Raw genomic sequence first — 11,619 nt, 5'->3', positions numbered from 1 at the left:
TTAAATATAAAGAGATACTCTAAGAAATAGCTTAGATATAGCTAGAATAATATTATAGCTTACTATAGATAGTTTCTAAAGATAGAATTATTAGATTTAAAACCTATACTTATATACTAAAAATAGAGATAATATACTAGGAAATCCTCTAAAGAAATTATAAAGACCTGTAAGATAGATATTTCAGAGAGAATTATACCTAAAATACTATCTAAAGCTAATATTTTTAGTATAGTATAAGCTTAGAAATTAGGGACTTTATCTAATAATATATTATCTACTAAAGGATTATAGTATATAGGCATAAGCTATATAGACTTTTATAATTACTACTAATCCTAGAAAAGCTAATAGAATAAGCTAGTATAGATTTTATAACTAACTTATTACTATTAAGATAGAATAAGAAAGTTTATAATTCTATATTAGTTATAGTTAACTTATATACTAAATTTATAGTATATTATCTATATAGAAAAAATATAATAGTAGAAGAACTTACTAATCTATTCTATACTAGGTATATCTCTTACTTTAGAATATTATAAAATCTAGTAAGTAACTATAACTTACTATTTATTTTAGACTTTTAGTCTTTACTCTACTTCTTACTGGTAATAAAATACTAACTTTTAATAGTATTCTACCTATAGATAGATAGATAAATAAAAAGATAAAATTAAATACTAGAGTACTATCTCTGCACCTATATTAATTACTAGCAGGATGACTAGATAAGATAGCTAATATATACCTAATTTATCTATAATAATTCTAAATATTTAGTACTAGGGATCTCCCTAGTATAAGCCCTTATAGGATATTAACTAGAACTATGGATAGATATTCTAAGGAGTATAAACAACCTAAATATAAATATTATAGAAAGAGTTAAAGACCTATATATAATAAGGGAATTCCTATTAATTAGATTAGACTTAGTAAAAAAGGCCATTAAAAAGGCTATAACTAGAAAAGACTAGATACTACCTTCTAAGTTAGAAACTAGGTAATACTCTATATAAAGAATATCTAAATAAGTAGACTAAGTAAGAAGCTAGATAATTAATAAATTAGACCTTTCTAGATAGTAAATACTATAAGAAAATAAGTCTATAAACTAAAACTTTTATTACTTTACTATATATTATACCCTACCTTTTATATCTTACTACTAGAACTATATAAGGGAATTCTAAATATAGACCTAAAACCTAGCTTAGTAGAGCTTAATAGTAGCTGAGAGTAGTATATAAAAAAATTATAGTAGATATAATAGTCTATAAAAAGTAGTACTACTTAGTTAAGTAGTTAGGGTAGCTAAACTCTAAAAATATATAAGGATTAGAGGTCTATAGTACTAATACTATAACTTTAGAAATCTATATTATTATAAAGAGGTATAATATAGCAGAAAATATACTAAATAAATATTAATAGTATAGGAAAAGATTAAACTTTAACTAAAATATAGATAAGATAAATATTAGCTACTAGTAATAGCCCTAACTAAAAAACTCTACTAATAAAATAAATTTCTAAAGATATATAGGCTATACTTTTATACCTACCTATCTAACTAGCCTATATACTATAATTAATAACTAAAAAGACTATTAATCTAATTAATAAAGTAACCTAGAATAGAAGAACTAGTGCCTATTATAATAGGACTTTTTTAATTTTATAGAGTTTTAGAGGCAGGGAGTAGGAGTATTAGGCTTAATATTAGAGGTATTATAGGGCTAGAGTCTATAATATTAATAAGTAGAGTCTCTAGTATCTTAGGGGTTATAGGAGTAGGAATTAATAAACCTATAGTAATAAAAAAAGAAGCTAATAAAGCTAGTATTATAATTATAATAATAGGAAATAAGGAAATATTAGGGGTAGAGAAGATATTCATAAATTCTATATTAGAGTTAGAGTCCCCTATAATATAGGTTATAGTAGTCTAAATATCTAAGACTATAGCTATAAGAGCCTAATACTACTAGGGTTATAGGACCTAGAGAGTAGTAATAATCTATTACTTTTTACTCTATGGGACCTATATAATATTAGTATAGCTACTAAATCTAATAAAAATACTATAAAAGATATTAATAAATACTATATATAAATATACTTCTGCTTAGTATAGAAGCATATAATATAAGCCTTTTATTTATAGCTAGATATCACCTAATAATTATAGCACCTAACCTTAGGGTTATGGATTTTAGCCTAAAGATAATAAAGATAGGGGTTCCTATATAGAGAAAATACCTAAAAGTTAGCTAAATTAACTAGAATTAGTAGTATTTAATATATCTTAATAAGAAAATTAATATACTTAGTAGGCATTTTAACTAAAGATATAAAATAAAGTAGAAAAATAGTAATAAAAAGATAGTAATTAATATTAATTCATAGGGAAAGATAAAGATAAAGATAACTAAAATAACTATAAAAGAATCTATAAAGAGGGAGACCTCCTTATATACTATAATATATATTTATAATATTATTTAACTATACCCTTAATAAGTAAAGCCTATTTAGTTATAAAGAATAATAGAATAATAATAAAATATTATAGACTAATAGACCCTTAGCTAATTAGATTACTAAAACTAACTAAAAGCTCTATCTCTCTAAGCTAAATAGCTAGAATTAGTAATAATAAAGCTATTTAAATAACTAGAATAATAGAAAATCTATAATTTTATAGGCTCCTACTATAATAACTAATTAGAAAATCTTATAAGATTAATATAATCTTATATTTAATAAAGGAGCCACAGAACTAGCCATCCTAGGGTGAATTAACTAATTAGAAGCTATATAATTATTAAAGAATCTAGAGAATTAATCTATATCTAGTAAGCTAGTGAATCAGAGACTATATATTAAGGAGAATTAACTATAGGGCTATAGTCTATAGAGAGAGAAGGTAATTATTAGGAATAGTACTAGAGAATAATTCTATTAAATAGGCTAGGTAAGGCACTAAGGCCATACCCTAGTAAATAGTAGGGCTAGTTCAGCATATGATGGTCTAGTATAAAACCTTACTAGCAGAGGAAGATTCTATAGACTAGTAATTAGTTCTTATATAAACAGTAATATAACCCTGTGATCCCTTCACACTGATCTATTACCATCTTCTATTGGATATTATACTGCCTTTACACAATATATAAGATATATATAGATTATATATCTTAAATAAGCCTATACTTAGTAATATTAAGAATAGTTATTCTATATTAGATATCTTCTTTTCCTATTAATATAATAATTTAATACTTATAATACTTAACTTATTATTCTTATTATTATTCTTATCTAATATAGGACCCTCTTCAGGCTAGAGGTCTAAAGAATTATTAGTAATATACTTAATATATACTAGAGATATACTAATAATATATTAAATATTATTTATTTATTAAATAATAAGATCATCCACCTCTATATTACTTATATTTCTAGTTAATACCTAAATTAATATATTAGTAAAGTATCCTACTAATATTTAACTATAAATAAGCTTAGTATATGCTTAGTATATGCTTAGTATATTTTAAAGGTATTAATTAATAAAGGTTCTTTAAATATTTAAAAGTTAATTAAGGTTAGAAAAAATTTTTCTATAGGAATCTAAAAAGCTAGCTAAGGTTAGATAAGATAAAATTTTTCTAACCTTAGCTAGCTCTTCTCAGCCAAAATTTTCTAACCTTAGTCAACTTTTTTCTAACCTTGGCCAACTGTAAGCCCAAGCCCTTTGCCGAGTCAAACAGGGGCTGATTTAGGAAAGAGCACTCTCTAAGGCATGCTTGTCTCAAATATTTTGTATTTAGAACATGTTATTGATTGAAAGAAAAACATCCTTATGAAATAAAAATTCTTATCCCACAGGATGGAGGCAAATATATCCTCTTGTTGCGCGTTTTGGCGATTTGGCGTCTCCAAACAACCCCTTGAAGCCCCAAACTAGTACGCCACAGCACTCCGCCACCCACAACTGCAAACGCAACAAACATTCAGAGGCGCAGTCAAATGTTCCTTGAAACCCTTTTCCCTGGTGAAATTGTTGGGTAGTGTTAAATCTATTTTCTGTTGATACTCAAGCATGGCAAGTACCAAATAAGTCTGAAAAACAAACCTTCAGAACGTTCTCGGTCTCGCTTTATTCGCTCTTGGAAAGTTTAAGAAATCCAAAGCTTCAAGATTCGATGTGCATCCGGAGGTTGACTGTAACACACCCAAGAATCTGAGGTTGTTCGCAATTGTATCCCAGAGTGTGCTTCTGGACGTGCTGACGAGTCGCGCGTAGAGGCGATCGATGGTGAGGCGTTTTGCGGTGCGCCGGTGTTCGACTGGAGGTTACTGGCACCTGCGGCTTGTTTTGCCTTTCTTAGCATGGTCGCCCAGGTAATGTCAATCACCCACCCCCTTGACCTGGGAGTATACTTAAATCGTCCTGCTCTGACTGTCTTCTACTTTCTTAATTACCTTTATTACATTCTGCACTCACTCTAGTCGGCGCCCACCCTTTTTTCTTCCCCGTCCGAGGGCCTGACCAGGTTTTTCTCCTTCACGGAAATTTGCAGTTACAATAATTATTTCTGACTGATGGATGCGACGGTTGGCGTTTCTTTTCCACCTGGTATTGGCATACAGGATGTTAAAGGATGTGGAACAAGTGGAATGGCAGCCTTAGACCCAAAAACTAAGTTTATTATCAAGTTCCCTCTCGGTGATGACGACGAATGTGCCCGTTGTGGTCAGGAAAGAGAGATATACCAGCTTTTGGAGTTTTCACCACATCCACAGCCATCATCTCTTTTGAAATTTCACAGCAGTACAAGCCATGGCATTCTGTTGGAGTATGCAGAGCGCGGCCCAGTGTGACAAGTGTTACATGGATTGCAACACTCAGTTCCCCTTTCTACTGTGCTCCGGTGGGCCCAACAAGCAGCAGAAGCATTGCAGTTTATTCACGCAAATGGGATATGTCATGGCGACGTTAATTGTACGAATTTTTTTCTGGACCGATCTTTGGACCTGAAAGTCGGTGATTTCACTAGCTCATTCAACAATTCACCTGCTACGCCGGAAGCTTTACAGGAGGATATATCGAATTACGGCTCTGCTATTTATGAAATGACAACAGGCCATTTGCCCTATCAATATCTTTCTGAAGACGAAAGAGAGCAGAGATTCAAGCAAAAAGCGTACCCGGACCTTACAAATGTGGAAATGAAATTAATAATTCTTCAGTGTTGGGATGGTCAATACACCAGCTTTGCAAATATCTTGAAAGATATCAATACCGCAAGTATGCTCTCTACCCTCAAAAAGCCCATCGTCATGCTCACCCATGAATAGATCGAAAATATTCCCAGCAAACCTGTTTTGCGAAAGCTTTTGCCTTTATACTTCATATCTATGTCGTTGACAGCTCTTTGAGATACTAATCGATGTGGATCACGACTCTTCAGACAGCTATAGGGTGTCTCAGAAACGGGTTTATAATTATGTGAGGACAAAGTGATAATGCTTACCACACTTGTAACATGGTCCGGGGATGCTCGTGGTACCCCATTGCCAGGGAGCTGGCTCGGGCTCGACTATTTACTTTCTTTCGTTTTGTTCTTTCTGTCCACTATCAATACCTAGGACCGAGTAAGTAATCCTTGAGATCCAATAATCATGGTGATTTAAATCCCGGCAGCGCTCGATTTTACCCTCTGTCTACTTTAATTCCCTGGATTACTTGTCTATACTAGTAAATCTTTAGCTATACTATGGTATATTCTATTCCTGAATATGATGTTGATTAGGTCCCATCCACTTTCAGTTAATTAGGTCGCCCAAACTTTCTCATCCTCAGTAGATGCTGCATAGAGCTGATCTTGAAGATCATTTCCACTAGTTTGAAAGGCTTTAATGAAATCAGGAAGGCGCCCAAACATGAGGGTTTTCACAGTTAGCTCTAATGAGCGAAACAGGCAAGTAGTCCCCGGGCGAGTATTTAAAATATAAGTGACAAGCGCATCTACACATGTAGATAAGAATGTTTCATTATACCTATATTCCAGGATTAGTGAGAGGGAGTGCCAAACAAGTAAAGATATATAACTTATCCAGCCATTCGCCTCTGAGCAATACCCCAGAGCCTAGGCTCACCATGACTTCCCAACACCACTGGCCCTTTTGAATGTAAATATTACCTATATTTTTGCGAAGTTCATCACCCTTCAACCTTCGAGACCACTCATCAGGCAATGCCGCCTCGATAATGCAGTTAAGGACATAGGTCGTAGACCTCTCGCGCTTGTTCGGGGGACGGGGACAATATTTCTCAGGGCACTTGCAGAGTTCCTTGTAGTTGAGATGGAATAGAATATATGCAACATTCTCCGCCACTGGATCGAGAGTTTTGGCTTCCAGTTCTTTCACGTAGTTCCATGCTGCCTGTGTGCCTATCCACTCCTTGGGAAGGCCAAGTGCATGCTGGCCCTGCGATATATTGTTATTCCATTGACCTGAAAGAGATTTCAACATCTGAAGATCTGGGGGAAGAATATAAGCATCTGCCGCAAGGACTTTTCCAATTTCTTTGTCATTAAGCTCGGAGTTGCAACCCTTCAATAGGGCTTTAGCAATCGGATTCAACTTCATTCGTGCTCCGGCTTTCTTCCTTTGCCTTTGGATGTTCCTACCATTTACTCGTCTGTGATCGGAGGTCCGCGGAAAATCAGAGCTTGTAGGCTTTTCCTGCGGTCGAGGAGAGTCAAGACCATCGCTAGAGGGGGTAGGATAGCAAGAGACTGCGTTTATTTCCGTAGAGGATGTCTCGAAACTCATAACCCTCTCACTTTCAGCGACTTCAGGGGTGTTTTCAGGATGTGTAGCATTGTTCGGTGTCCTTAACATATCTCGATATCCCGATTCCGTCTCGGGTACGTCGAATAGAAGGAAGTCGTCGAAATTTATATCTGTCTTTGAAGATAAAGAGAGGGCAGAAAATTGGGCTCTATCGCTTCGTAACGACAACATTGTAATGGCAGAAGTTGATACAAGCCTTCTCGAAAACGTTGTGGCTTTCCCTCTGGAGATAGCACGACAATTACTGAACGTCGATATCTTGAGACACCCCCAGCACAATAGCGAGTGGCTAGTCCTGCATCATATTTCAGCTGCAGCAATCAGGCGTTGGATCGGAAGAGATGCAATGGAGACACACAGAGATATCAGACAAGAGGAGCGTGAGGAAGGTGAGTACATGGTCAGCGTTATCCCGAAGGTCAAAGGACTAGATATTTGCTGACGTATCAACTCCAAAGCACGAGCTGAAAGACGACAGCACCGGTGGCGGATGCAAAATGATCCGCTCTATCATTACGTTCCTGAGCTTGGAGGCTGGTACGATGAAGATGAGGAAGCAGAGGAACGCAATATTGCCGAAGATATCATGAAGCTCATTGAAGATAACTGGTGATAGTGTCAAGTATCATATTGGGTATATGTGGGAGTAATAGCGACAGCGGGCGGGTTCAACAGTGTTCCGAACTTCCAGAATACTTCCGGATCAACCCAGCCCACTGAAAGAATGACAGAATGGCTATAAGGGTTGAGATGGAGTGGGCGAAGTTCTTCTACTACTTTATTTCACTTAGTGTGGCAGAGCGCCCGAACCCATGCTTCTAAGCATCTCCTTTGGCAGAGCAATGAGGTTATTGAGGATGATCATCAATAAGACAAAGTAAGGAGAAGAAATGCAAGATTCATACTATGAAGCGTACAGAATGACCCCTGCCACACACTGATGAATTGAAAATTGCTGGTATTAGAGGGCAGGAAGTCACTTGGTGACAATGAGTACAGTGAAAGCACATATCAAGAGCGAAGTCGAATTCCATGGACCTTCTGGGTATGGTTTTTGAAGTGTGTCACGCTGGGAGGGACAAAGTGAACCTTTCTCATGCCACATAATCCACAAGGTTTTATACCATCGTCGAATGCTGCGAGTTCGAGTTTGTGCATGTTCTCCACATGATCCCACAGTTTATTGCGTTTGCTCTTTTTCTTCTCACGGTTGATAGGAGGTAAGCTTCGGTCTGATAGACAGAACGGGCACTGCAGAGGATCATATTTCTCTGCAATGCTTGCTGTGGCGGTTTCCCTCATCGTTGTTTCCCACTCCGGCTGGGAAATTACCGCGCTTGCTTGCTTCCCACGGCGGGGGCTCTCTTTCCGACGCTGCCACCGAACCATGAGGCGCATGAAATCCAATCGACGAAGATGGGCCTCCTCGTCTGTCCGCGGCGCCGGTGAGTAGCAGAGCAACTGGACTATCTCTTCTCGTTCTGGGATGAAGTAGCGATTTGGCTGTATGTTCCGTTGTTCACTTCCTCATCGCAAAGCTGAGCTTCATATTGCCGGTTAAAAATTTCCGTGTCGGTATTCCGGAAATGTCGTTTCCTGTTCTTCCCCAGGGCTGATTCGCGGAGCTTAGTGAGAGTCTGATTTAACATAGCATCTGCTTCTTTCTTTTGCCGACCGATCTCTAAGGCTTCTTCGCAAAGCTCTTTGGCCTCGGTGTCTTCTTCCTCGTCCAGACTCAACCCGAGTTCATCATGTTGAGCCTCCTTGACGGTAAATCCAAGTTGATGGATCATTAAAGTCAGCTGCTGGCATCGTGCACGCAGCCGTCGGACTTTGGGATGATTGCTGATTTTGCGTGATTACTCTTCGGTCAGGCGAATCGGGGCCGTATTACCTGCCACCAGCGTGGCTGTCCGCATTTCCCTCTGCACCACCTCGTTGGACGCTCGTCTGTGAAAAGCAGCCGCCGTGTCAAAATCAACCTTTTCATTCAGATAGTATTTGACCGCGTTAGACTCATGCTCAGCAACCTGATCACGAACCGAGGCCGGGGCCCGATCTGTTACAGTGTGTTAGCGGAAGAACCCTCCTTGCAAAGATCTCAAAGCCATACTATTGATTGCGTTAATAGCGCCACGCCGGACCTCTTTCTGGGTTAGGTTCTCCTCCTGGCCCGTTTTCCTCCCGATCTTTTTGATATAGCGTGCCCAAGCTCTCGCTCTAAGTGCCAGCAGAACAGACGTGCGGTAGCCCTCGTCAGTGCGTTCGGGCTCGCGAAATATGGGGAGGTCCAACATGTCTCGCTTGATCTTCAGGAGGATGCCTCTTCGATGACGGGGGAGTGGCACTGTATAAATGTCCGCCACATCCCTGATCGTAGCCACAAATATATCGTCATCTATTCCCAGTGCCAAGAGCTGCGAGAGTAGGTCGAAGGTTGTCCTCGTGCTCAATAGCAAACCTCTTTCTGTTGTCAAGTCAATACTATTCAACCAAGATATCTAAGGCGGGTTTTTAGCTCACATTCGCGGCTTTCGATCTTCTCCTTTGGTGTGAAGCAGTGTCACAATGGCAGCCAGCAGATTACGACACCCATGTACCGGATTGCGAATAATGTAGAACTCAACATGTCTCCACAGGATAGTTCCAGTTTCCTCATTACCAGCAAGATAGCCATCATCCGTCACGGTGGAACCGTCCGAAGTGTAGCCATCGTTATCCTCGTGATCCAGGTCAAATTCGTCGTCGTCCATTTCAGATGTTAATTCTTCCATCTCACCTAGGCCACTACTGATGCCTGTGTCGTAGCCTGAATCGCTTGAAAATCCATCGCTCAAGCTGTCGGCTGAACTTAGATCGTGCTCCTCCTCGGTCACTATCTCTTCCCCTGGCATTCCAAACGTGCCGTCAGGTCGAGGGTTTACTAGATGTCTCGTGTCGAATAGCGAGACTGCCCGACAGGCTGAGATGCTTGATAGATTAAGACCAACCAGCGGATAGAGTCGCTGCTTCTCATCCGCAAACACCGAATCACAATGGACAAGGTGTGTGACCTGAAACTCCAGGAGATCGATAGAATCTGCGGTAGGTTTCGGTAATGGAAGCTTCCGCAAGCCCATCTCCTTGCTGACCTGATTCTTGTACTACCACCCCAGGTCAGAAACCGGGACAAAGATTGGGAGAGCAGAACCACATACGTTAAGACAGTCCCGGCGCATGTCAGGATCCATGTCTCTACCATTCTTTAGGTACTAAAGCCTCTTCAGCGTCCTCCAATAGTTGGCGAGGGTTCCGTCGGCTTTGATCGAACCCCTGAAATTGTCTTTGATCCAGTCAAACCAGGCCTTGACATCCGCAGCGGTGAGGTTTCTGAGCAGCTCATCAGGATCGAGTGCAGCCTCTAGGCAGAATCTGATCACCGTGGGTATAAGCTGCCTGCACGTCATGCAACGATGGTTCAAGTGGTTAGGACATACCGATTCCACTTGCCTCGTAGTGAGGCGGCGGAGATGTTTGTATTCGGTGCATATTGGGGCAGCGTCGGTCCATTGGCAAGGTGCCGCTCCCGTCGCCTCGCGCAGTAGAGGTGCGACTTCCGCTCAGAGGTCTCTGCCCGACGTCGTGCGCTTCTCTGCCTGGGGAGACCCGAGTACGCCATTGAACAAAATGGAGGAGTAAAGCATGGACGGATTGACAAGAAAGAAGGGGGATGGGAGTACAGAGAGACATAGTAGGATTTATAGTGTCACTTGTCCGGCACGGTCTGCTGGCAACGGGACTTCGCGCCGTCCGTTCTCCTTGACTCTGCCTGGAGATGGGTGGTGTGTCCTTGGGTATACTCTGGGAGTGAAGCCAATTGTGAATCACAGGATATAGCATCTCCTTCTAGAGCTTAAATAATAAGGCTATTATTTATACTATCTCTTACTTCTTCTTATTATATAATAATATCTATAATTCTAGGTATTCTACTATAATATTATATTATTTATATTTTATAAGATTATTTAGGCTCTTAAAATATTTAATTTCTATAGTCTTTTATACCTCTAATATATTAAGTAATATTCTTTTAATAATATTTGTTAGTCCTTCTTTTATAAAGTTAGGATATTAGCTAATTATATTTAGTATAATAGCTTTACTATCGTTTTAATACTAGATCTCTAGATTATAGCTTTAAAATTCTTCTACCTACTAAGCTAATTACTTTAAATACTTAATTATATTTATAAGGTACTAGAGGCTCTTATAATTAGTAATTATTATTATTATTTTTTATTATCAATATATATACTATTACTAGTATTTAAATAAATAAATAATAGTAAAAAGTTCTTGATCTAGTATTCCCTAATTTAGTTTAGCACCTAAAAACTTTTAAGATTATAGAGTTATAATATAATATAGTCTATTTTTTTAGGTTAATATTCCTATTATACCTTTATTAAAGATATTAGTTTTAATTTATATAGGTAATTATAGATTAAAAGATATAGTAGTAGAGCTATTTAAAATATATAGATAAGATACTAAAAAGTAAGATATTACTCTAGATTTGATAATAATATTTTTAGTTTCTTTTTATTTTTACTTTCTTTTAGAAGAGAAGTTAAAGGTAGAGTAATAAGTAATAAATTCTATATAAATTTTTAATAAAAATTATAAAATTTAAGAAAGATCTAGATATTATAATAACTCTTAGATAAAGGCTAAGAAATAATATTAGAAACCTTTTTA

The 11,619-nt window shown here is 37.6% G+C and overlaps 2 protein-coding genes across 2 annotated transcripts, besides 4 other annotated features; one reads left to right on the top strand and one right to left on the bottom strand.

Annotated features, from left to right (window-relative positions):
• Positions 1 to 3,535: 3,535 nt before the first annotated feature.
• Positions 3,536 to 3,567: a microsatellite.
• A 3,658-nt stretch (positions 3,568 to 7,225) lies between these two features.
• ACLA_057480 (uncharacterized protein) lies at positions 7,226 to 7,492 on the top strand (the record flags this gene model as incomplete). Its single annotated transcript, XM_001276517.1, has 2 exons — positions 7,226 to 7,268; positions 7,338 to 7,492. 2 exons carry the CDS (start codon positions 7,226 to 7,228, stop codon positions 7,490 to 7,492), a joined length of 198 nt encoding a protein of 65 aa, XP_001276518.1.
• Positions 7,493 to 8,345: 853 nt separating this feature from the next.
• On the bottom strand, positions 8,346 to 10,537 carry ACLA_057470 (uncharacterized protein; the record flags this gene model as incomplete). The annotated part of the gene is made up of 7 exons (XM_001276516.1): positions 8,346 to 8,710; positions 8,774 to 8,938; positions 8,993 to 9,342; positions 9,403 to 10,022; positions 10,077 to 10,111; positions 10,190 to 10,290; positions 10,356 to 10,537. The coding sequence occupies 7 exons, from the start codon at positions 10,535 to 10,537 to the stop codon at positions 8,346 to 8,348; spliced, it is 1,818 nt and encodes a 605-aa protein (XP_001276517.1).
• Positions 10,538 to 10,785: 248 nt separating this feature from the next.
• Positions 10,786 to 10,962: a microsatellite.
• A 166-nt stretch (positions 10,963 to 11,128) lies between these two features.
• Positions 11,129 to 11,189: a microsatellite.
• Positions 11,190 to 11,483: 294 nt separating this feature from the next.
• Positions 11,484 to 11,619: part of a mobile genetic element that runs on past the window's edge.

This window comes from Aspergillus clavatus, genomic scaffold (genome assembly GCF_000002715.2).
Source record: "Aspergillus clavatus NRRL 1 1099423829736 genomic scaffold, whole genome shotgun sequence".
Lineage (NCBI taxonomy): Eukaryota > Fungi > Ascomycota > Eurotiomycetes > Eurotiales > Aspergillaceae > Aspergillus > Aspergillus clavatus.
The sequence above is the reverse complement of the archived record's forward strand: the minus strand, read 5'-3'. Positions and strand labels throughout refer to the sequence as shown.